The following is a 26,456-nucleotide window of genomic DNA, read 5'->3' as shown; positions in this document are numbered from 1 at the left end:
GGTCCCTTCCAACCCTAAGCATTCTATGATTCTATGATAATAGTGCCATCTCAAAGGTTGTTGTCTTGGATGCAAATCCTGCAGAGATGGTTGCTCCTCTTTGCTACCGTTAATTAAGCCCTTTGAGTTCCGCAGCGCTAATGACGGGTGCGGGTTTAAGCACAGCATGAGCATCCCTTGAGTCGGGGCACTGGAATCAGGAATGCTGGAGGCTGGAAGGGACCCTTAGAGGACACCGAGTCCCACCCCGGCTTAGACACTCAGGCCGGGGGCGCGGCGCGGAGCGGCCCGTTCCGCAGGTTACCGCAGAAAGGAAGGTGGCTCCGCGCGCGGCCGCGCTCGGCGGTGACGCGCGGCGCGGGGCCGCCCCGCGCTCCGCCCCTTCCGCGGGCGGGCGCCGCGTAGCTCCGCGCCGGGCCGCGCCGCGCTCCTCCTCCCGGCGGCGGCGGCGGCTCCCGCGCCGCCCTTTCTTCCCGCGCCGCCGCCTCGCGGAGCGGCCCCGCCGCCGCCTCCATGGCCCTGTGCAACGGCGACGCCAAGGTCAGTGCCGCCGCGCGCCGCTTTGTGCGCGGGCCCCGCGCCGCGTGGCGCCCGCCCGCCCTGCCGCCCGCGCGGGGCCTGCGCCGCGGCCCGGCCCCGCCGCCTCCCCCCCTCCAGCCGCTCCGTCTCCCGCACCGAGCCGAGCGCCGCCGCCGGCGGGAGCTGCCCGCGGTTCCACAGCCTCCAATGTGATGGTGTTCGAAAAAAATGTGGCTTCATTGCGTCACCGCGCCCGCGTGGGCAGTGACCCGCTCCGGGGTTTTTTTGCCTCTCTGCTGTGTGTTTTCGGCGGAGCAGCGGCCCCCTTGGGGCGCGGGGTGCAGGGCAGGGGCTCCCCGCGCGGTTTGGGCGCTGCTCGCGGGGTTACGCGGTGCCTGGAGGAGCAGCCCCGTTCCACGGGGGAGGCCGAGCCCGCGAGGGACGGGGGATCTTCCCCGTGACCCCCAGGGATCGCCTGGGTAAAGAAGTGTGAATTCCCACCAGAAATTCTGTAAGTTCTCTCCAGCTCTTCCTCTGGTTGGACAAAAGCATCACTTTAGAGTGGTTACCCGGCTTGAAATAAAACGTGATTTTGACCTTTGCTTAGGTGGTCCCAGGTAAGGTTTTCTAACGTGGGCTTTCCTGGAGTACGGGAATGCCTTTGCAACTGGGGTGTTTTTGAGAGCCGCTGCTTCTCTAGCGCTGTAGAAGCTCCCTGACCACCCTGGGTGTTGTGATGCTTTCCTGTGTGAAAATAGTTTGTGTAGCGAGAATGGTTAATGCACAGGGCCAGCTGATCCAGCAGTTACCTGCTGTAAATCTGCATGCACCTTATATCCATCCACATTTATTTGAAGTAACAGGTGGGCTGCTTTGGTGTATTTTTATAGCTATCCCAAGGATTTGCAGTTACTTTTCTGTTACTCTCAGTAAAAATATGAATAAGTGTTTTTACACCTGCTTAATTGTAGCACTGCAGGAAAGCAATTGGACTCCAAAAAAGCCTATGCAGGTTGGAAAATCCCAGGTCAGAGCTCCCAGTTCAGACTTGCTGGAGTTGTTAGTGTCATGGAAGCTCTGGGAGCAAAGGCTTGGGCAGAGGGGCCCCTGCTGCAACGGAGCTACTGTTGGGGGCTTCTGAGTAGTTGAAGATATGGCTGTTTTTGTGTATTGATGGTTTTTTTTAATTGAATGAAAATTTTGCAGGTGCGTAGATGCATATAATGTTGAAAAAATGTCCGATTTTTGCAAAAGCGGGCTGTTGTGAACTTGCAAAACTTGGTTTAAAGCACTCCCTAGGTAAACCAAGAAATGAATAAGATGCGCTGGGTCCTTAGCTGGTAATTGGAGCCTGATGGCAGGTCTCATAGCACAGCTAATTACCGAACTGATATATCGTTTTATGAAGCTAACGACAGCGGCAGCGGAAGCTCTTCCTTTCCTGCAGTGTCACTAAGCGGAGCGGTTCAAAGGAAGGATCGCAGCAGGAGCCGGCCTTGGCCGTGCGGATACGTGTGGTTTGGTGCGCGGTTCGGAACCGCCTTTCCGAGCCCGGCGCTGGGCGTTGGGCTGCGTGAGGAGCCCCGGCGGGCGGGAGGCAGGAGCTGACACTGGTTTGTTGGTGTGATTGGTTTATTTGGCACGTCGGTCTATAACAGAGAAAGTGGAAATCTTTCACATAGGAGGTGGATTTTGTTGCAACTCTTGCAATATAGGTTTGCTGAATGGAGACTTTCTTCCCCTCCTCTCCTAGAGGATTTGAGTCCCATTTGGTATTCTTTAGTCCCCGTTTTCCCAGGAGATTGAAATGTATGCTGTACATCTCCTAACATTTGAACCACCTTGGCCAGCTTTCACACCAGGTGTGGTGATTCTCAAAAGCAGCAATTTCCACAGGGTTTGTGAAAATACACAGCTACAGGGATAACGGGGCACCCTGGCTATACCCCAGGGAGGTAAAATGACCTTTTATTAGAAATCTGTTTTACAGCAGCTCTTTTGGGTGAGGATTCCCTGGTGTCCATGAATTCTGCTTGTGTTGGAGCTGCTTGTTACCTGCTGTCCTCTTCACCTTTCTCCTACCTATATATACAAATGCATACGCTAAACTGGCTTCATGTTAACAGCCTCTGTTTCTTTCTTTTATTTCATTAAATAGAGCTTGCTTATTAAATTTGTATGTGAAATCTCTAGTCTTGGATCTGTGCCTTTAAATAAATAAAGCCAGATCCTGTCTTGACTTACTGCCTTCTCCTTCCTCCCTTCCATGTGATTTATGGTAACATTTCCATTGGATTCTGTTCAGTGTTGAACTTCCTTGCGGTTTGATTCTCCCTTTTTTACTCACAGTTTTTGCTGGTGGGCCGTGTTCCCGTCAGGGGATCTGCACTGCTCAAGCAGTGGGTGCTTTTATTGGGTTTTACGAGCACCCTTAGCATCATCTGAAGAAAACCCCGAGCTGTGATTAGGAACTGGCTTTTGCATCTGGGGAGGTGAAAACCAGCTCCCAGCAAAACGCTGGCCGTGATCTCGTTGCCATGCCAAGCCTGAGGCTGCCCATCCTTCACATCCATGTCACCCACCTGGAAATCTGCTCTCCTAGTATTAACACAGCTCCTTGTAGAAGAGTTTTTCAAAATACCGTGCAAAATTATCCAGTACTATATGTAAAAGTGAAGGAACAAGGAAAGCCCAGCAGAAGGGCAGAGATGCTGCTCTGGGGAGGCCGCCAGCAGCTTTGGGGTGCTGAGCCCTGGTGTTTGCAGTAGCTGTAACGCAGAGGTTGCTGGAGCTCGTCCTTGTGACAAGGGGCTCTGTGTTAATGTCCTGGCCTTGCTCGGCAGAGCTGCAGTTTCCAGCGAGATGCAGACCTCCTTGCTCTTCCTTACGCAATGTTTCTGAAACGCAAAGAGAATTTTGAGCTCTTTTTGTTGTTATATGCATGTCCTCTCACAGCTTTTGTCTGGATTTAGTTCAGTGCATATAACTGCTCAGCGAGTTCTAATTCCTGAGGATAGGGACTGCAAACGAGATTTATTTACTAGCTCCAGATAGAAGCACTTGGTCACTGGCTCAGCTGAACTGATGCCAACATGAGTTTGGCCTTTTTCTTAGCTTTATTATTGGGTGCAGGGAGGAGGTCGCTCGTGGCCCCGTCGTGCCTCGCCATGGAAGCAGACGATGCAGACGCCCAACGGAGAGGCTGGAGTGCCTGTCCCTGCCTGCTGGCAGCTGCAGGGCACGCTGAATCCACCTCGTTGAGACTTCTAGGGCAAAACAGCACTACAGGGAATAGCGTTTGTCACAAGGTGGGATCAGGAAAGAACATGGATGTCAGCCTTTATTGCAAGAACATTGGATAATTTAGGTGAAAATGTGCAGAACTGCTCTGAGAGCCAACCTTTCCTTGCACTGGACAGGAACGATGTTCTAGCGATCTCCCTTCCGTCCCACGTGGGCGTTTGAAGGAGAGTGCCTTGAGACTCCTGCTCTTCTGCTGGTCCTCATGGCTGCCCAACCCAAGACTGAAAAGTCAATAAGAGCTTCTCTGCAGCTGCTTGGTTGCCATTTTAAGAAAAGAAGTTGAAGTAGCCAACCCTGAACTGGATTTAAGCTTCTGAGTGATTTTTCCACTTTTTTTCCTCTTATACCCTTTTATTTAGGTAGAAAAAACTTTATAGCTCTCCATTTTCAAGTTAGTGTAAGCTTTAGAAGCTTTCAAAGCATTTTCTCTCTTTGGATGATTCCTAGACAATTGTCTCCCAGCCCTATTGTCTCGCAGTAACTGAGGCAGAAAATTCCAAGGCAGCCTTTGCTCCCTGCCCGCTGGGAAGAGCCGCCCCGGCAGGGTGATGCTGTCTGTCCGGAACGGCCCATGCTTGGCTTGGGTGTAGTTATGTGGCCCATATCGAAATGCTGCCTCGGAGCCGGCTGCTGGGGACAGTGTGGCCTGGTACACGTGGGACTCCTCTGGTCTATCAAATTGTAAAGCATTTCTAACGTGCTGTTTTTGGAACATTAAGTACCTGTAAGCATAAAAATGGCTTTTGAGGTTGTGTTGCTGAAGTAAAACACTTCCCATTTTTCCTTTCCTCAAGTCTAAATTAGCAAAGTTATAGGTTAAGTTACTTTAAAGTAACTTACTTCATTAGCAGTACTTGTTTTGTTTCTTTCTTTTTTTCCTATCCTCTTTCCTGACACTCCCTTGCTGCTGTCCTGCAATGTGCCTGAGTTCATGTTCTTCCCTGAAGTGCCCTCCATAAAGGTGCTGCCTTGAAGTCACCACCTGTTTCCACAGTTTCCCTTTAAGAAACAAGAAACTTGCCCATGCTTTTCCCAGCCCTCTTCCAGACTGAGCTGAACTTGGCCAACCAGTTCCAAAATGCTGGGGATGAAGGAGCCCTTGGACCTTGTTTGAAGGGAGTCTGGCTGAAGTAACCTCAGAAACAAAACTGATGTGCAATCTGTACAGTTTCCAAAAGATGTTTTATTTCAGTAGCTACGTTTGTGGTGAGGCTCTTCTTTTTGCCGTTTCCCAGGTGGTAGTTTCAAGTGAAAGCTCAGAGTGTGAGGCAATGCAATAGGGGAAAACATACATTTCTACTAATTTTAGAGTGTCCTCCTTTGCTTGAGATAAAGGCACATGCTTCTAATTACCACATTGTGTGCTAGGCTTTATGTGAAAATGCAACATGTAAAAATGTCCAGGAGTGACTGGGCTGTGGTGCGCAGAGCCCATTGCTGCTTGTTAGTGGAAAGCTCTGCCCCAACTGTTCTTTTGTTCAGCCTAATTTGGGCCAGATTTGTGGGTTTGGGGGACGTGGTGTTTGTGTGGCTTCTTGCAAGGGGTGTGCTACGTTAATGTGTAGGTTTGCACTGAGCTTTATGAACTTGAAGCTTTGTTTGAAAGCTTCTCTGTGACGCTTTAATTCTCAAATAATGCATTCGTACCCTTAATACGCTTTGCAGTTGTTAGTAATTGAAAAGGATTTGCCTTAAACTGCCCCTCCTGTCAGCCGCTTACGTGCGTGGTGTTCGCAGCTGGAGAGCGCCGGAGCGGAGCTCAAGGATGGGCAGCACCACTACGAGGGGGCCGTGGTCATCCTGGACGCCGGGGCGCAGTACGGCAAGGTCATCGACCGGCGCGTGCGCGAGCTCTTCGTGCAGTCCGAGATCTTCCCCTTGGAAACGCCGGCCTTCGCCATCAGAGAACAAGGGTTTCGGTAGGTTATTTTGCACGTGAGTCTTTTGGGGGGGTTTCCCTTTTTTTCGGCATAATGTTACCTGTGGATGCTGGTAGCTTTGCTAAACGCTGCTTCGTGCGTGTCTGCTGTTCCTGCTGTAATGATGCTCATACTTGCATCCTTAGCATGCTCGCAAAAAATACTTGAGTACTGCTGGCAAAACTTATTGGCCACAGAGTTTATATGTGTCATTTTTATCACTTTCTGTTGTAAATATACTTTTAAGAGGTCATTTCTTAAATAAAGACTTGTAAAAGCGTCATCAATGAAAACCCTGCTTTAGCTAACAGTTACACTAAGTTGTCTGGAAGACAAGTTTAGTGAGTTTTTAAAAAGTTGCGTTTTGGTGGTGGGGGAGGTTGTTTGTTTTTCTTTTTTTTTTTGAATTTTTCTCTGGGAAAATTAGATGTTTAAGTAATCTTTGATTTGCATACCAGAGACATACATTATGCTGACCTGTTTCTCAGAAATAAGCTTAAAAAAAAACCCACACTCAGACGCTGAAACTGCCAGGCATTGTTTGCAGTTTGCAGCAAGAAAAGGTCTTGCAGTTATTTAGTGCTTTGTATGCTTTTTTCCCCTTGCCTTATTAGGCTTCTCAAGGTATGTCTGTGTGTGTGAGGGAAAGTAAATGCCCCGAAGTCTGCAAAGCGTCGCAGACCTTACTTGTCAGTTCAGTAAAACTCTAGTAATGCACTGCATGTGCACTCCCTGCTGCTCTGGCAAACAGCTGCTGCAATGTTTGGGTTTTTTTTTGTGTGTGTGTGTGTAGAATTGTGTTTGTAATTCCTGCTTACTAGTACACCAGGACATGGTGTATTTTAATGAGTCAAATAGGAACTTAGGGAGCTCTTCCAAAAACAGCTATAACATAGAAACACCAGATAATATAGAAAACCCAGGAACTCCTGAATCTCAGGTAGCTGTTGCAATGTTTTCTTTTCAAAAATGTCCTCCAAAATAACTTCAGTTGGCTTTATCTTTCTCCTGTAGTCAGGTCTTTAAGAAGTGGGCACATTCCTGCCCAGGAATTCCTGCCCCTGTGGTTTGTTGGGTTGGGTACGTGGAGCTTGGTGCTAACGGCACGGAGCCCCGGAGCTGCGTCAGGGTCGGGTTGCAGGGAGACACTCTGTGCCTGTCTGTTTACAGCTGGAGGTCTCTTCTCAAGTTCTCAATTACAACTGTTGGATTCAAGTAATTGGTTTATAAAATGGGCAAAACGCTTTCATTCAAAAGCTCATTTTTCAAAGCAAAGATAGTGCTTTCAGCTGAGTAGTTATCTAGATCGGTCAATAAGCTCTGTAACCGCAGTCTCAATCAGTCACTTGCGTCTAGGGAAGATCAACAAATATTAAAGACAGGCACCTGGTGCCCTTTTTAGGCACCTCTGTAAAAATGAGTTAATGGTTTCACTGCAGCATCTTGCGTGTTCCATATGTCCCCAGAGTGCCTGGTTTCCCTATTGCAGCCCTTGGCATCCAGGGCACACTTTGAATGGAGCTAGGAGCTGCACTGTGCTCTGTGCCAAGGTTTAAGATATGCAGAAAGGTTAAAACTTTTGCTGAGCTGTATTTACATGTTGTATTTAAACGTCTCCATTTCTATCAATACGGAACAATCTCTAGTGACAGATTTTATCAAAATTAGCAATTTCCATGAGGTGCCCATTTTGAGCAGAGGCTGTGGAACCAGTGGTGTTACTCCATAAATTCTGATACAACTCCAAACCTTGAAATGAGTCCAGGTATCTGTAGGCCAATGAATGTATTCTGCTGTAAGTGTTTTGATGTGCACTTAAGCTATCTAAAATGGACTTTCCAACATTAGGTAAGATAGATTTGGAAGTGGATGAAGCTAAACCAGAGAAAAAGTGTATTGGTATGGAAGCAGGGCTGCGTGCAGGATGCTGTATGGTTTTGTGATGAAACTGGCATCTACGTCCCTTGCTGCCGAAGCCGCTCACGTGGGCAGCTGAGATGATGCAGGTGCTGTCCCTGCCCTGTCTTTTCTGTGCTCCTCGGGGAGATGAGATTGCCTCTCTGTATTCTGCAGAATTCAACTGGTGCAGAAAAGCAAGTTTTAAGCCAGTTCTCTTATAGGACAGCATCTAATTATTTTGACTTCTTTAGCCTGAAAGCCTTATAAGATAAGCTCCATTTCCTTCGTTTAAAGTTAAATAATGTTCTGTGTGTATGACACTTAAGTCCATATACTGAACCATTTGCCTTTGGGAAGCAGTCATCACGACAGCCCGAAGACTCTTTTTTTTTCAGACTTTCTAGCAGATTCTGAGTTTAGGAAATCCCTGGTGTGTCTTGGTGGAGCAGGGGCCGCCCGGGTGCCTCCCGCGGCCGCGCGCGCTCGCGGAGCGTTTGCTGCGCGCAGCCGTGTTGCTGCATGGTTGCGTTCTGCCAGTGCTCACAGATGTACATGCATGACCCATTTCTGTTGGTTAAAAATATTTTTAAAAAGCTTTTGTCAGTACTTGCTTGACAGGCGCTTTAAATAGCACTAGGAAAAGTTTTATTAGATCTGTTAAGGCTCATTCTCCCTCCCCCATTTTGCATTTCTCACTTTGAGTAGCGGATTTACTGTTCTTGGTGAAATAAACAGTTCAAGGTCTGGTACACTAATGTTCAATCCTGGGCCTAGGCCAAAAAACATTGCTAAACTAACCAATACTTGTGCAGTTCAGTATTTTGCGAATCATCATGGTTTGCAAATGCTGTCTCTTCCCCTTTGGAAAGATGCAATCTTGTGTTATAGCATGAGGTGTTAATTTCAGACCTTAAGTGCTCGCAGAAATTGGGCTTTCAAGACCCAAGCTACAGCCAATGCCATCTTCCTTTGCAATCAACATGGATTAGGGGCCATTTTATCAACAGTTCTGGAAATTCAGGACCCTGCCTTTGAAAGCATCTCCTCCGAGTGGTACAGACCTCGCAAAGGTTGTATGTGTGTGTATGTAAATAAAGGTAATAATCCACGCTCTGTACTAGCCATCTCACTTCTCACATAGCCAACACCTAGCTAAGAGTTTTAAAAATGCAGTTGTGTTTTAATGTGGCTTATATTTGGCTTTGATTGAACTGATGAAATACTTCTCTAGCAAGTAGCTGTTTTTTAACCAGTTGTAGCATCACAAACTTGCTACATTTTTAGTAAGAACTGAAGTATGCAACATTTAAAGTGTTACAACACTTGATGTCAGTTTTTAATAACATGAGAAGTTTTTAAGGTAAATAATATGTTTGAATTAATTTTTTAATAATCTTTTGTCTGCAGAGCTATCATCATATCTGGAGGACCAAACTCTGTGTATGCAGAAGATGCACCATGGTTCGACCCAGCAATATTTACAATAGGAAAACCAGTTCTTGGGATTTGCTATGGCATGCAGGTGCTGTGCAGAGATATGTTTGACTGTGGGAGGCTTTTAGGTCTTTTTTCTTAGCTGAAGTTAAACTGTGAAGGCTTTTCCAACCACGATGATTGTGATTGTATGCCAAAGGACTTGCTTTTCACATATATGCACTTGCCATAAGTAAAGGTACTTTTAAGTGCTAGTTGACAAACAGAGCAAGCTGTGTACTCTTTTCTTGGTTCTGCCATATAAGCAGCATAAACAAAAACAAAACAAAAAACCAATAATTTTAACTGCTGCTAATTTTGACTAACACTATGCCTTTTTTGTCACACTAAATGTACTGTGGCACTCATTCGCTATTTTTTTTTCTGTTTGGTATTGGAAAATGTTCCCCTCTTAAACAATTGAAATGGTTTGTCCCTTTGTTTTTAAATGTAGAATGTTTCTAATGCATTTCTTAAGAGTACTAAAAAAGCCCCACAAAAATAAAACCCTTCAGATTTCACTTAAATTGACTGCTGACCCCTCAATAGCATAGCAGATCCAATCTGAGTGGGAAAAAACAGACTTCCAGAGGAACAAAAGGCAGGTTAGAAGCAGGACTTCTACTTGTGCTTTTTGTTTGTTTTTTTTTTTTTTTCCCCTCAGGGGTAGCAATTTCCTAGGCCTTCAGAGGTGCTGAATAATGGTGGAAAAACTTCTTTAGCAAGGCTGGTAATTATGGAATCAGTTTTGGCAGTGCTTGCTCTAAAGAGAAATGTGTGCAGTATTAAAGTAGAACTGCCTTAAATTGTCCAGCAAGTCCCAAAGCACCCTAGTTAGCTGAGGGGGGTAGCTCCTCAAGCCTGGCTTTACAGGCACAAATCAAGTGTGTTCAGTGACAAACTGCTGCTTCATTAGAAAAGACTGAAATCTGTCGAGCACAGTGGGTGTTGTTCTAAATCTAGTGTGGCAATATTCCTTAAATCTCTTCAGGGATTAAACATTTTTAAGCATTTTTAGAGTTTCCCCTTCCTACTGCTTTAGATTATCTGTTGCATTTGTAAGGTAAAAATCTTTGAGACTTTTGAAACCTAAAATGCAGATACTTCACCTTGTTATAGCTTGATTGAGAGTTGTTCTACTCTGATTAAGTGGGGATTGAATAAGAGTCTCTGGTCTCAGAAATAAAGCTTTTTTTTTAAAAAAAAAGGGGGACTTAGGGTTTTCAACTTGTTATGTAGAGCTACGTAACCAGATCTTGAGGAATTTATCTTACCTGGGGGCACTTAACTCTAGTACAGCTAAATCAGTTGTTTTCTTTTTTTCTCAGCAGCTTGCCCATTTTTATGACAATTCGTCCTAGACACTCTGCTTGCCTGTAGAGTGGCCGTTTGTCAGTGCAAGCCCATGCACACAGTTGAACATGCACAATCCAGCAAAGCTCTGCTGCCTCCTCCACGTTTGTTATTCGTTGTCTGCAGCGGTGCTGCCCAAAGACCAGCAAAAAAGAACAAGCTCAATAATGCAGCGATACAGTGATTAATTTTGAAGAGAACGCTCACCGTTTTGCAGAATCTTGTACTAAATGAGTATAATAATGAAAAAACTAACTTGATATCTATTGGAGGACAAGACAAGAACAGTTGTCATAGCCATAGATTAAAGAGAGAGAGAGAATGATGTAAAGACTAAAGTGATGCTAAATTGTGTGGTGCTTTCTGATGTGCTGTTTTTGTTTTGACAGATGATGAATAAGGTATTTGGAGGTACTGTGCACAAAAAAAGTGTTAGAGAAGATGGAGTGTTCAACATTACCCTGGATAACACATGTTCACTGTTCAGGTATATGATACTTTAAATAACCAGAACAATGTTGGAAATACATTCTAGAATTGATGGCTGCATGAGCAGAAGTTTTTTTTTTTTTTTTTTTTTTTTTTTTAAGAGAACTGTGAAATTGCACCTGCTCTTGTCTGTAATTTCTAATAAAACCTTTAAAGTTGGGTTCATGTATAGGCAAGTTACGTATATAATACTTGGACTTCTATGCTTAGTTGGCTAGAAATGCAGATATATTTGTTTGGAATATAATGTAAAGTCTGCATTTCAAAATAAGAAATGTTTAGTGAGATACCAGTAAGTATACTTCAGTACCTGAATCTCATTTTTAAGGAAGTTCTTGCATCATTCTGCTGTGCAGGGGGTAACTTCTGTATTTGAAAGGTAATAGAAAATCTGAAACCATCAAGAAGTCTATTAAGTCTATTAAGATCTATTTTAGAAGAACTTATGCAACTTCCAGTGAAGAAATGTAAGCTGAAGAGATGACAGTTGCTAGGAAGGAGATTCTGCATGTTTTTAAAATGGACCTGACAGATTGGAATGCTCTTTTATTGGGAACCCTGGGGCGTCTGTTGGAAATGTATAAAGCAGTAACTGAGTTTTGGAATATACCTTCACACAAAATACATGCTTTAGCTCTAAATGAGGCAGGTGTATTGGAAGTAGATGGGTTTGGTTTTTTTGGGTATTGCTTTGCAAAATGTCATGTATATTTTTGCAATAGGAGATCATTTTTCTCACCTGTGCTTAATCTAGTAAAATTTCTTTGCTTGAAGATATTCCTATTCCAGAGTATCTGCTTCTATCATGGCTTGACAAACATGTTTTTTGGAATAGCATTTCCAAACCCTTTCTGTAGCTGGACCTTACTGCGTTTTTGTCGTTGTCTCTCCCTCTGTCCGTGCTCTTGGCACTGGTGGAAAGGAGACCGGCCTAAAAAAGGAAGCGGAGCTGATTAGGTTGGACTGTGTTCTACTTAGGGCACGTTTCACTGAAAAAATGTGTCTATCCAATTGGGAATGTGCACCCAGAGCAGGAGTCGGTCTAAACCAATACATAATTCAGTGAGAATCTTGGAAGTTGAAGAGTGCTGGGAAAATTTCATTATAGTTTGCCACTCTTAGAGGACACAGTGCAGTATTATTTAAATCTGACCACAGGTAGTTAAATGCTTGCTTTTTTATTTTTTTCATTTATTGATGCTAGTTTTTAATTTTGTGTAGGGGCCTTCAGAAGGAAGAGCTCGTCCTCCTCACTCATGGAGACAGTGTGGATAAAGTGGCTGATGGATTCAAAGTTGTTGCACAGTCTGGGAACATTATAGCAGGTATTTGTTTTATACTGAGGCTGTTCCTTAATAGTGTTTGTTAAAGGAAAGGAGTGTGACACATGGTTCTTAATTGGAACCTAATATGAATAGAATATTTCCATTAATTATTTGCAAAATTAAGTATTTTAAACAACTTTGTTCAGTATATTTCCTGTCATGTTAGTAAGGGAAACGATGAAATTGACTTCCAAAGGAATTGTTTTATTTTAAATTAGTTACTTAAGAAAAAACAAACTTGATTTTTATGCTTTTGTTTCAAGAAAACAAACAAAACCACCTTCAGTTACAAGGAGCATTAGTGTGAAAGCTGGATGACAAATGCAGTGTCAGTTTTTCTGAACTTCTTAGCTTTGCTAGTATTCTAACAAGCTGGAAAATGCCAGCTCGGTACTGAGTATACAGCAGAAGTATATGCTTGAGTTGATTTGGATATGTATTTCACTTGCAACTGTTTTAATAACGTTCGTTTCCTTGTACCTATGAAGGTATAGCAAATGAATCTAAAAAACTTTACGGAGCACAATTCCATCCTGAAGTTAGCCTTACAGTGAATGGAAAAATGATCCTGAAGAATTTTCTTTATGATATTGCTGGCTGCAGTGGTACCTTTACCGTAGAAAATAGAGAACTTCAGTGTATCCAGGATATCAAAGAGAAAGTGGGCTCATCCAAAGTCCTGGTAAGTAGATTGAATGGAGGCTGAAAGGTTAGTTGCCAAAGTCTGACAGAAATGCTGACCCTTGCAGTTACTCTGTTAAATCTGAGAAGTGCAGAATTGTCATGATTTGGGTGATGTTTGGGTAAACAAGTGGTTTTAGAAAGCTTGTGTCCATTTGTGCGATTGGGTTGATACCTTGCTTAACTTCTCGTTTTCTTCCATTGGTTCTAAGTCCATAGCCTGTTTTCATCCTTGTGGCATCTGAATTATAGTTAACACAGACTTCCTCCCTCCTCCTGCCTCTCCACCCTGCCTCCCGCTGCCATGATAAAAAGAGGCTGAACAAATACTGTTTTTCCCTTTTTCCCCTCGTGCTCAGGTGTTACTCAGCGGCGGTGTGGACTCCACGGTGTGTACTGCTCTCCTGAACCGTGCTTTAAACCGGGATCAGGTCATAGCTGTACACATAGATAATGGATTTATGCGTAAAAGAGAAAGCCAGTCTGTGGAAGAGGCACTCAAAAAGCTCGGAATTCAAGTTAAAGGTATCATATTATTTTTGCATATGTTTGAGATCAGTAAAGGTAATATAGCCAGTCTCATAAAATGCCTATTTTTGTTTCATTGTTTTGAATGAACTTTCGCAGTTATCAGACTTGCATAGCAAGGCATAGTTGCTAACTGGGAGCAAGCCAGACCCGTTCTCAACTTTTCAAACCTAAAATATTTAGCTCAACACGTGTGATGATTGGAGCCTCTCATGAGCTGGCCCATCTCCGTCGCTGCTGTTGGGCCGTGCAGCAGCTTAGACACCTTGGTGGTGCCTGTTCTCCTGAGGGATGAGCAGCTCCTGCCTTCGTGTGTTTTAAGAGAGTATTTTAGTTGTGTTTTTACAGTGGCTTGTTGGGAAGCAAGTCGTAACGATTTCGAGCAGTACCTTTACGAGAGAGCAGAAGGTACCTCATCTTCCCTGATGAGGCTTAGGGGGGTTTGCTGCCTGTAGTATAAGTAGGTCAGAGAAGGCAAATTACATATGTTTGATTTGCGCAGTCAACTGTAGGAGCTTTGTTAATACTACCCAACTGATTTTTTTTTAATTATTTTTAATGAGCAATAACTGTATTCCTAAGGCATACTGTGAATACTGTTGTGTAGTGGCATGGGCTTTCTTGCTCTTTTGTTTTGTTTTGGTGAGGAAGCACAGTATTAGATGAGCAATGCAATCCATTAACTTGCCTGTGTGAAGCGGTGCAGACAGCTTTGGTATTGGCATCTTGCAGGTTGGACTAGAAAATCCTGCTTTTTTCCTTTTTTTTTTTTTTTTTTTTTCTTTGTTTAATGAAAAAGCTGTGCCGTATCCTTGCATTTTGTGAACTCTAAACCTAGGATGAGGCAGATTGTCAGAGTAGCAAACTGACTATCCCTTCTCTGAAAATGCCTGTCCAGTACGTCATGGATTTCAGTGCTGGTAAAAGCTGCCAAGGAGCCTTCTAGCTGATTTCTGTACTGAGAATGCCTCTAAGAGGCATAAAGTACCTTAAGTAATAGTACATTCTTTCATTTTGGTTGCAGAAAGGCTTTGGGGAGACTGAACTCTAAACTAATTGTATAAATGAAGCAAGTAAGTTTTATAATCTATGAAGGGAAACAACGGAACTTTCCTCCTGTTACTTACCCTCATATAGAGCAATTATTTTTCATGTTAAAGTAAGTTAATAAGAGAAAATAATAGTTTTGTTGCAAATGATTCCTGCGTTATTGAGCAGGCCAATCAAATGCAGCTGATAAGTTAAACAACTTAAAGGATTTTAAAACAACAGAGTAAAACTGATTTTTCACAGTCTTGCTTGAAAAACTCTATTGACTTTGCCAACAAATTCCTGTAATCTCGTGCAGTGGTAAACGCAGCCCATTCATTCTATAATGGTACAACAACTCTGCCCATCTCTGACGAGGACAGAACTCCACGTAAAAGGATTAGCAAGACCTTAAATATGACTACAAGTCCTGAAGAAAAGAGAAAAATTATTGGTGACACCTTTGTTAAGGTAATGACGCTCATAATTCTTTCATTTTTTTTTAAAGTGGTACAATTTCTAGATATATTTCGTAGCTCAGGCTGTTTCACTCCCAGAGCACTGTGTGCTCAGTGACATCAGTGGGTCATATGCATTGTAGAGGACATATAATGATATAACATTAAAAACATATTACTAGATTCAGTGTCGCAGTTAGATACAACACAGTGACTGGTGATTGCATTCAGTTGCATAACCTTTCAAGTAAACCAAGAATACCAAAGATACTGTTTTAATTTCCTATTCAGCAAATTATGGGAATTTAGGTATCTCTCAGGGATTAGGCTACTGTTATTCCACTGCTTATGTTATCAGATATATTACACTGATGAATCTTCCTTGTTTGTTGCTCATGCTTTTAATGCAGAGGTTTCTGTGGTTCAATTGCATTTTTGGTGCAATTTGTAAACTTCCCTCAGGCTTCTTATAATTAAAAAAGTAAATCAGAACTTTTCTGTTTTCTCTGCATCTTACAGATTGCCAATGAAGTTATTGGGGAAATGAATCTGAAACCTGAAGAGGTTTTTCTTGCTCAGGGTACCCTCAGACCTGATCTCATTGAAAGTGCTTCCCTTGTTGCGAGTGGCAAAGCCGAAGTCATCAAAACTCATCATAATGATACAGAACTGATCAGAAAGCTACGAGAAGAGGTAACTGAAAATGAGGATACTGACTGTATCCTTCTGGTCTGACAAATGCAAAGCGGATTGTGGAAACTTTCGCTAGCTATCCCATCTTGATGGGACCCTATTCTGAGGAGGCCCTTTAGATTCTGCTGTAATGCAAGTTTTAAGTTATTCCACTTATTCCTGGTTGCTAGGTGTAAGCAGCAGTCAATTATTTGAGTTACTAGGGAAAAATGTCAACAGATCAAGACTAGATTCATTTAAGACAAAAACTTTCCTTACTCTTCTATCTCTTAAACACATACACACTATTCCAATACGCAAAAGCAATATCAAATGTCTTAAGTAGAAAACTACTTTAAGATTTTTCAGGCAACTTTAGTCTGGTTCAGTTTGAATTTGGTGTTATAGATCATTTTTATTCCTTCTGTTTATATTTTGTTCTGAAGATGAGTTTAGGGTAACCTCTTCTGATGATACTGATAGTCCAGATCTGGCACAGTACTGAATCAGGCAAGAGCAGTGACAGTGCTTTAGGAAAATGATAATCCACTTGTGTTGAGTGAGAGCACTGAAATAATCTTTTTCTTGTAGTAGTAGTCAGCATTTTGATAGTAGTATTCTACTCTCTTGAGATGAAATGAGAAGAATGTTTTTAATTGGGCCGAATTGTAGGGACGGTTCCTTCAGACACCTGCAGAGATTGCCTCCCTGGGCTTGGGCAGCCTCTGCATGAAGTTACTGGTTAACCATGCTGGTAACTGATCCGGTTACAAAAACCAGGACTCCCTGGTGGCACACAGTGTGCTTACCAGTTGTCGTTTTAAGAACTGGTGTGTCTTTTTGAATGGCCCAACATGGACATCTGTGGGCGAAGACCAGCAGGTTGAAGATGATACAAACTTGGCGAGCTGAGCTGGTGGCAGAAGAAATCACTCTGAATGCCATTGGGTGCAGAGGTCTTAAGAATTAGCACGTGATGCAAGTGTAGGAGATTGACCAATTTTGCCTCTTCTAACATTAAAACGGTAAGTTCTTTAGCTGTATTTTGAAAAAGTCTAAGAAAGAACCAATATATGAACTGTTACATAATGCCCTATTGGAAGGTGACCTCGATTTTCAGTGAGTGACAAATAAGCAATAAACCACAGAGCAGAAAGTAACTGTTAAAGGTGCACACTTCTAATATTCATCACTGTATAAGGTGTTTTCAGGGTTTTTAATTGGCTTGATGTCTAGTGAAAAGAAGAAAGGGCTGAATTTCTGATGATAATCCCAGCTAGCCTCGCTTACAGCTGTGCTCACACTGCTTGAGCCACTTGTACTTGTGGCACAAACTTCCATGTCCTTGTCTCGTCTGTCTGTCTGTATCTACACCGTCCTCTGGCTGTTCTACAAGCTTGCATTCACATGGCCTTTTCTTTCTAGTGATTCTGCAAGTGTTGGCAGTTGATGCTATAAAAAGCAGGCCAATTTGACTGATTTAAACTAAGTGCTTGAGGCTTAACGAGATTTTTTTTTTTTTTTTTTAGGGTAAAGTAATAGAACCGTTGAAAGACTTCCACAAAGATGAAGTGCGAGTGCTAGGGAGAGAACTGGGTCTTCCTGAGGAGCTGGTTTCAAGACATCCCTTCCCAGGTATGGGAGGGCAGTGTATGCCCTTCAGTGAAAGATTATAGATGACATTAGTATTGCTTGGAGATACTTAACCTTCAGAACACATTTCTTTTAAATCATAAATACATTTGTCTGTAAAAACATGAAACAAAATTAGTGGATTTATGAAGGTTTAACCTAAGCAGAATATTTTTTCAGGAAAAGAGGTTTACTTGTGAGCAGCTGTATTACTTAAAACTTTTTAAAAAATCACTTTATAATTGAATTTCCTCTATTTCTTTCTTTAGTTGTATAAGCTAAAACAAGATTTAATAGTGAAGTTCAGCTGAGTATTGTCTCAGTTGTTAAATGCATCTTTTTTCAAATACTGGCCTGTCATTCTAAGGCAGCAATTGCTGTTTTCAGAATTATGTTGAAAATAACAGCAGGAATTCTTGACCAGAAAACGTCAAAGTAATTAATACAACAGTCCAAATTCTTTTCAGAGGGATGTGTTTTTCTGTAAGTGTTTTTTGAAAATTGTGCTGCAGGGTATGTAGTAGTCGCCAGCATAGTGCATGGGTTAGTCTGTTAATGCATCAGCGTGACATAAAATGAAACAAGATGTGTTTGGAGACATTTCCAGCAAACTGCATGTACTTTTGTCTGTAGCAGTCAAAAGGTCAAATGGCCTTCAGGGAGCTTTGTAAACAGTGAAAATTCAGTGATATAATGTAACTTTCATCCATTGCCTAGTAAAAAAAGGATGGCAGGATTTCGTCGTTGCTAACTGCTGCTTTAAACAGCCAGTTTAAGCTATCAATAATTAATGTTTAAATCTACTGATCAGAAATACTGTTTCAGAATAATTTACTCTCATATTTTTGTAAAATGCTAAGACAGTTTAACCATAGGTACAATGGCCAAGCAAGCCATCCTTAATGACGAACGTGCAGTTGCAGGGTTTGGTGTGTGTGTGTTGTTGCTGTTTTCTCATGTTCTTTGATGTAATGCTTTCTTAACTTGACGTTGCAGGTCCTGGTCTAGCAATCAGAGTGATATGTGCTGAAGAACCCTACGTGTGCAAAGACTTCCCCGAAACAAATAATATTTTGAAAATAGTTGCAGATTTCTCTGCAAGTGTTAAAAAGGTAATAACGTTACTAAATTCAAATGAGCATGCATTTCTGCAAATTCAAATAAGTAGGCATTTTCTGCAGTGAAGTACAATGATGTTTGAGGCGTTAAAATTTAAAACTGTTCATGTGTGCTCTTTGAAGAGCTGTGCATTCCAGTACAATTCACCTGAAGCAGTTCTACATGGTACAGTAGGTTTTTCTGAACCATATTCAGTTGCAAGCATTAGCTGTCTCTTAGGAAATGGAAGTTTATATACTTTTCAAATAGTAAATGAATAAAAACAAACCCCACCTTTTGACAGATGAGTCTTTCTGGAAATACTCAAATCATGTAGTATCAGCAGAAGATGGTTGCCTACAAAAACAATTGTAACTTTCTAGGATTGCATGTATTAAAGTCACCGAGTGCCTAGATGAAAGGACAAGAATGAGAATTCCTTGTTTGCCCAGTGTTTAAACAAAAACCTGAGGTACTTGATGACTGGTTTTTAAATTTTCAGTCTCTTGACCATCATGATTACATTGAACTCCCTTAGGTTGAGCTGAAGGGGGCTGAAAGGACCTTAGCAGAGACGTGAATCATAAATTCGAAACAAATTCCAAAGCTTTTTTGAAGAAACACTGCAGTGTATGGTGCTCCTGATCACCAGCAGGCCACAAAGGGGAGTATTTGCAGTGTTTTTCCTTTAAAGCATGTTAAATTGGCAGTGTATCCCAGCAGGGTATTGATTTGTTCTGTATCTGAAACAATGTTAAAATATCCTGGTCTGGAGGGGAGAATGGATGTAAGAAAGGAGCCCATCTCTTACCTTGGAGAGCTTCAATTTAAAATATATCCAGGCTAAGCAAATAAAACTGACTTTGCTCAAATTAGTACTTTGGTGAAAGGTGTTGTTTTTTTTTTAATATTTTTAAAAAAAATTTCTTCATGATTTTGTAAATAGTTTAGAGGTGCAAATATGAACTAAACCTAAGCAGCCAGCAGGTAAAAGGATCTTTTTTTTTTTTTTTCCCCTCATTGTGTAAGTTTCGTTTGGGAGGTTGGGGCTCTTTATTGTAATTAAAAGCTGCTTTTTCTGCGTTGCTGCACAGCCACATACATTGTTGCAAAGGGTCAAAGCATGCACGAGTGAGGAAGACCAGGAGAGGCTGATGCAGATTACAAGCCTACATTCACTGAATGCCTTCTTGTTACCCATCAAAACTGTGGGAGTGCAGGTAAGGGGATTCATTCCAGGGATGTTAAATCTTTTCCTAGCAGCTTGACAGGCTGTAATTAAACATAGAATCAGTGCTGAAAGAGTAAAAATAAAAGAGCTTGGCCAAGAAAATGAACTTCAAAAGACTCTCCTAACTGTGTTATTTTCATTTGTCATTGCTGGTAGTGCAGAGGTCTCAAGACATCTGAAATCATGTTTGAGTAAATGGCAGGTATCATGTTTGAGGATATTGGCTCACCTGAAATAATTGAGGCTGGATAATGGTGGTCACTTCTGCCAGAGGCAGTTTCTTCATGGGATTCGTGATCTTGTAAACTTTTGTTGTAATCCTCTTGCCCCTTTGAAGGATGAAGAGTCCCAGTCTAAGTTAGTTAGAAAGGCTACTTTCTGCATTTGGATTATCCCTGCTGCCCTTTCCTGTATTTGGTACTATATTCTTGAGAGGAAAAGAACCAAAGAAATGCAGATTATTCAGGGTATGGGAACATTCAGAGTGGCATAAGGTTTTTTTTTTTTTCCTTTCAGTCCTATTCCAATGCTGTGGAAATTTTTGTATTCACTAAATACGGAGCTGGCATTTTCATGGGATTGCATACAATAACTTAACGATTTTCTAAGTAGTCAGACACTTTGTTACTTGCACTCTTCAGATTATGGATCGATTCTTTGAGGGCATCATCAATCCCTGTCCTCTGGGGTCTCACGCATCTCCAGTCCAAAAGCTTTCTTGTTCTTTTATACGCTCTTGTTAGCTCAGGGGAGATCTTGCTAGAATTCTGTTTTTCTTTCTCTTCAATTGATATCTCTAAGCATGCAGACTTCAAGAGATTAGTGTCTATCAAATATTGACACAAAGTATTGTCTGTAACTTGCAGCTTACGAAGTGAACGGGAAGGTAATGTGGATAATTTTGGCAGTAAATTTGAAGACAGATTTATTTTTTTTCTTCCCCCCAGGGTGACTGTCGTTCATATAGCTACGTTTGCGGGATCTCCAGTAAAGATGCTCCACACTGGGAGTCTCTTATGTTTCTTGCCAGACTCATACCGCGCATGTGCCACAATATAAACAGGTAAGCATTCTCTGTTCAGCATCGAGTGTTTTTATTTCTGATGATCCATTCAATGTATGCAATCTAATGCCTGTGCATAACCTAATGCCTGCTGCTTGTATTTCATGTACAGCATCACTTTTTTTATATGACACAGCTGTATTACCCAGTGGTTATGAAATTCAGCACATCAACATTTAGATTTATTTTGGAGTTGCTAACCTCAAAAATCATTTGTTATCCTTTCTTCTCGTAATAAGTGCTTGATCAGATGAAATCCAGTGCAACTTAAAGTGTAATTTGAAAGCCTCTAAGCCTATTAGTGACTTGTGATGTCATGTAGTGTTTCCTTTGCATCAGAAAAGATGATTACAGGGAACTGTTAGCTCTAACGCTACAAAGGAAAGTTCCAAAGCTAGGCAACCTTAGGGAGCCCTCCTGGGAATAGATTATGGCCTCTGGTTATTTGGTTGCATAAATTTTCCAGCAGCTGAAGCTTCTTTGAGATCAAAACAAGTTTTTACACTGCTGGAAGCTATTTTGGAGACTGAGATGTTAGAAGCTGTGGGAATTTGGATACTATTCTGGAGAATGAAATCCTCCTTGCCTGACTGTAGACTTTCTTTGGCAAAACTGTTTATAATTACACTGCTGAAGTAACCGTTTGTTATAAGTAAGTGTCACCTGTCAGAACAGGTAGTGTTCTTGATGTGAATGAGTTAGAGCATTGCTATGTTCTTCAGCTTGTTTGCAGATTTAATGCTACTCTCAACATTTGACCACCTCTTGGTAAGTGTTCTGCTGTACTGGGATATGTTTCTTGGAACTTTTGGTTGGTGTTTATAGGGACACTAAAGGAGCTTGGGAAGCTGGCAGTGCACTGAAACAGTTGGTCTTCTGCCCAACTATGCTTGCAGATTTTATACTGCAAACAAAAATCTGGAATGTAAATCTTCTGTATTTTCCTGCTTCAGATTTTAGACAAATATTCTTGGTGTATATCTGCAAACTTGTGAGTAACTTGTATGAGTTTGTCATAGTAAATAAAAGCCTTTGTGTGATGCTGGTGAGACAACATTATACTTTGCTTTTTGTTCCACACATATAAAAGGACAGTAAGTGAGATTAAAAAGATAAAGTTGATGCAGCTAATTTGAATTCGGAAGTTTATTATGGATGCTGTAAACTGGTATGGGTGGCATGTGATGAAAGTGCAGCTACTGATGTGCTAATGAGGAGTATTTTATTTAACAATGCTTTTGCAGGTTTCCCCATAGGGGAGAAGATATAAATTGTATAGGGGAGAAGATATAAATTGTAAGCATTTATTAAGCAGCTTTCTTAGAATAACCTTAACTTTAACCAACATCAAAGTAAAAGTTTAAATTAAAAAAAAAAAATCTGTGATACCACTGAGTTGGCATTTCTCTCTTTTTTTTTTTTTTTTTTTTTTTAGGATTATTCTTTTGAATGAGTGATGTTGAGGCTATTGCTAGTCTCTAGGAAACCAAAATAAATTAATACCTGTACTAAGCTTTGGAAGTCAAATGTATGTTATGTTTATAGAACATATGCATTAAATTATATAAAGTTCTAGTTGTTAAGTAAGGAGCCAAGTCAAATGTTTAATTTCTTTATTTTTGGGTTCCGCTGCCTTCGCTGCAGTCTGCTTTACTCCACACACACACAATGTGGTTTTCTGCTCTCCGGCTTGTTTTCCAGAGTTGTGTATGTGTTCGGCCCGCCGGTCAAGGAGCCTCCTACAGATGTCACCCCCACTTTCCTGACCACGGGAGTCCTCAGCACTTTACGTCAAGCTGACTTTGAGGCTCACAATATTCTCAGGGAGTCTGGTAGGTATTTGGCCTTATCCCACAGGCTCGACTCCTGTTCCAAGGTTCCTGCAAGCCCAACTGGATATAGCGGCATTGGTCCAGTCAGAATCTGTAGCCAGAGCTCTTGGGTATCTGCAGAAAGTTCCTGCTTTAGCGAGATGACAGGCAAGAGCCTCGTGAAGTTTGGAGTCTGATAGCTCAAAGACAGGAGTTGCTCGTCTTTCTGCTAGCAGAACTGATTTTAGGGCTTTAACTTTCAGGTGCTTTTTGAAGATCTACGGAGTAACCTCCTTGCAGCAGCGTAACGTCTCCTCGTAACTGACAAAACATTTTTCCTGTAGTACCTTCCCCTTTCCCGTAATGCCTTCTTCTGGTAGGGGTCAAGCTTTATTCTGACATGTTGCACACCCCGAGGTAAACCAAAGCCCTGCAGTGAGGGATTGTGCCAGAAGAACTGCTGGCCAGCTGGGAGGCAGCAGAACCACCTCTCCCCAGATGCTGCTGGTCATCAGTATTTACTTGAGTAAATTACCTAAAGAAACGTGAAGGGTTTTACAAAGGTGTTGTGTGTATAAAGGAGCCCGTATACAAAGTTTCTGAGGGGGATGCTCCCTATCTGTGACCAAAGTGCTTCATGGTTTTGAATTTAAATTAAAAGCTGTATTTGTAAACTCAACCCTTTCAAACTAGCACACAGTAATACTTTAAACCCTTGACATCCAGGAAATACTCAGTGCTCTGTGATAGGTTACACAGGAGGAGTCTGGAAGTATAATAGTTATGAGGTGCATGGTGGGTTTGGGTGGGTGGTTGCTGTTGTTTTTTACTTAATTATGTCTGAAAATGGGGTGTGCATTGGGAAATGCTTCATCAGATTTGCTTATATTTTGTATAAATGAAATTTAAAGTATTTGTTTCTAAAAATACATACTCCATTTCAAGGCTGTGTTGCCCTAATTTAAGAAAATACCCTCAGAATGCTTAGGGTAGCTCTGTCAGTGCTTGTAAAACTGTAGGTTTCAGTCTCACTGACTCCTGGTGACACCTTGGAGCGAATGAATCGCTCTCGGAATGAGCCTTGAGTTCCCTGCTAATGAAATGACTCCGTCTCCTCCTGCCGTTCACCGTGAAGCTGAAGCTGGTGGGAGCAGAGGGCTGTGTCGGGGCTGGAGCGGTTCTGGGTTTGCCATGTCGGAGCCTCAAACTGCTCAATAATTTAAACGGTGAAACTGGAGGTTCTGTGTATTGGTTTTCAGAAGAGCATATTAAAAAAAAATACTTGAGATAACGGTCTGGAGTTACCTAAATTACCCCCAGCGAGTCAGATACTTAAGAGCTTTCTTTTAAGTATGTCAAGAGACAAGACACTTCTGGGTGTAACAGAGAAGTAACGTAAGAATAATCAGCAGTTAAATTGCCCTACCAAGAGATCTGTGGTCATCTTGGTTGCACTTGTGAAGACTAGAAGTATCTTCAAAATGTGTTTTTATGTGAAGGAGAGTAGGATTTAAATTGTGATCAGTGAATTAGAGGCACCAAGAGGCCGTCTGGTTGTATTTGGTGCCTCCGTGAGGGCTGGAGGCTGTTGCATTGGCAGGGTGAGTAGTTTAACTGCAGATCACTGCAGGTAACTGCATGAGCAGAGTGTTCTTCGAGGTGCAGCAGCAGCAGTAGTGAAGAGGGCCCAGACCTTTTCAGCTGTAGGTTGTCTGTGTAAATACAGTTCCTACTGCATCACTTCAAGTATGGGTGGGAAACTGTCAAACCTGTCATGTTTATATTTAGAAACATAAAAATACTGCTGTTTTTCCGAAGGTTATGCTGGAAAAATCAGCCAGATGCCAATAATTCTGACACCGTTGCATTTTGACCGAGACCCCCTACAGAAGCAACCTTCCTGTCAAAGATCTGTGGTTATTCGAACTTTTATTACGAGCGATTTTATGACTGGTATTGCTGCAACCCCCGGTAATGAGTTTCCAGAAGAGGTAATACAAACTTTTATATTTGTTCTTTTTAACATGATCCGTCCCTGTGGAAGACTTGCTCTGCCTTTCTGCCTTGATTCCCCCTTTCTTGATTACTCATGTCTTGAGTTTGATCTCATTGGAATCTTTTTGCTTTGTGTCTTTTTCACAGTCTTGGTTAGGAGGAATGTATTGTTGGGGGTGGGAGGGAAGGAGAAATGTGTAATTAAAATGAGAAGCTGGCAGTGTGGTCTGATGGGTGCGACCATCTTAGGGGAGAGAAAAAGGACTTTCCAGTCGAGTTGTTCTAAAATACCATTGATTTTAAAACAAAGCAAAACAAACATTCCAAACCACAAACACTTCTGAAATTTTAAAACTATTTATTTGCATAGGTGATTGGATGTCTTGACTTTCAGAATTGCTACTGATTCCCATTTCTGAATTCACTTATTAGTTTGTATATTTTTGGGGAACTTGCTGCTGCTCAGAACATCTCAAAATGGCTATATTCAATTGAAGTGTCAAAAAGGATTTGGGAGCTCGAGCCTAGGCACTCTCTCTTGAAACTTTGTCAATGTCCACGATTTTGGCTGCTTTGGATCTACTGAAGTGCAACATGTCAGAGCAACAGAACGGGCTGTTTTTCTGCATCCTTGAGAATTGTGTCACACCGTTGTAGCTGCCTGTAGCTCTCCAGCCTGCTGCCTTAAGGCAGCCTGGCAGGTTAAAGAAGAGCTGGTTCAAGGTTGTGCTATTGCCTTATGTGAAATTTGGGTTCGCTTGCTCTGAAGCTTGCACAAAGTGCATTCAAGAGGTGAAACGCTATTTGTAAAATTAGACAGTAAGAAAAATAACAATAACTTCATTTAAAATAAAAAAAAAAAAAATCCCCCCTGCTCCTCCCCCATGGAGAGCAGCGCAGTGCGTGGCGTGAACCCCAGCCCCGTGGAACCTGCTCTTCCCCAGCTGCCAGCTGTGGAATTTTGGAGGAAGCTGAACTTACTGGTGTGCAGGATCAACAAAGTGCTGTGTAATTCCCTGTCTCACCTAAAAGTGCTCCTGCTAAAAAGAGTTGGTGTGGGCTCTGCAGAACTGTCAATGGGAACTTTTTGCTTTGGATGCTTTTATTTCCGTGAATTATTTTTCTTCACCTTCAGAACTCCCTTTTTCATTTTACAAGTTCACCATTTCACTTGGGCAGCTCTTTTGTGTTTGGCTGTGGGTTCACTGGAGATGATGGTCTGCAAAATGTGGAAATGGTTGATAAAGAGGCATGCCAGCCTCCTGTTCCTGCTGATGTTCTGTAAAACAGCTTTGAAGCTGAAGAGCTGCTGCCGTAGGAGAACCATGTTACAAAATAGTCCTTGTTTCATTATCAGTGCCAAAACTTGGCAAGTGCCAATTTAACTTGAGAGATCCTGAAGCTAGGTGTTTTTATTTATTAATTGGTAGCTACATGCTAATAACTACAGACTTTTTCTCTGCCACATAAAAACAATGTTAGTATGAATAAATTTGTTTATTCTTTTCTATTTATTTCATTCTTTTCTAGGACAGTTTTATTAGGTCTGGTTTCACATGCTTTGTTTTGGTTTTTCACCATAGGTTGTGTTAAAAATGGTAGCAGAGATTAAGAAGATTCCCGGCATTTCCCGGGTGATGTATGACCTGACATCCAAGCCACCAGGAACCACAGAGTGGGAGTAACTAACTTTTTTTCTATTCAAGTACTGTGTGCAGTTGAAATCATATCAGAAACCATTCCCAGTGTTGACATGCAGTACTGTGAAGAGTGACTGGAGCTGCTACATCACATCCGATTCCCCTCCTGGAGGATAAATCCGCGGTTGAGAGCTGTGCTGGGGTGACCGAGCGGGGCTGAGGACTTGTACGGGTAAATAATCATGGCAGCAGACGGATTCCTATTGCTTTGGCCTTTGTCTTACTGATTCTTCCTGTTTCCACGTGTTTTATTGTTAACTGTCATTTCAACGTCTCTT

At 42.1% G+C, this 26,456-nt stretch overlaps 1 protein-coding gene across 1 annotated transcript; it reads left to right on the top strand.

Moving 5' to 3' along the window:
* The first annotated feature begins 503 nt into the window (after positions 1–503).
* Positions 504–26,456, top strand: GMPS (guanosine monophosphate synthase). The gene is made up of 16 exons (XM_088530464.1): positions 504–540; positions 5,560–5,741; positions 9,048–9,162; positions 10,856–10,953; positions 12,177–12,280; positions 12,769–12,962; positions 13,321–13,486; positions 14,838–14,989; positions 15,496–15,669; positions 17,178–17,283; positions 18,277–18,392; positions 19,473–19,598; positions 20,557–20,672; positions 22,374–22,504; positions 24,302–24,474; positions 26,062–26,456. Exons 1-16 carry the CDS (start codon positions 514–516, stop codon positions 26,161–26,163), a joined length of 2,082 nt encoding a protein of 693 aa, XP_088386590.1. The 5' UTR covers positions 504–513; the 3' UTR covers positions 26,164–26,456.

This window comes from Tinamus guttatus, unplaced genomic scaffold (genome assembly GCF_059628265.1).
Source record: "Tinamus guttatus ecotype Peru unplaced genomic scaffold, ASM5962826v1 Tinamus_guttatus_pri_ptg000376l, whole genome shotgun sequence".
Taxonomy (NCBI): Eukaryota; Metazoa; Chordata; class Aves; order Tinamiformes; family Tinamidae; genus Tinamus; species Tinamus guttatus.
The sequence above is the reverse complement of the archived record's forward strand: the minus strand, read 5'-3'. Positions and strand labels throughout refer to the sequence as shown.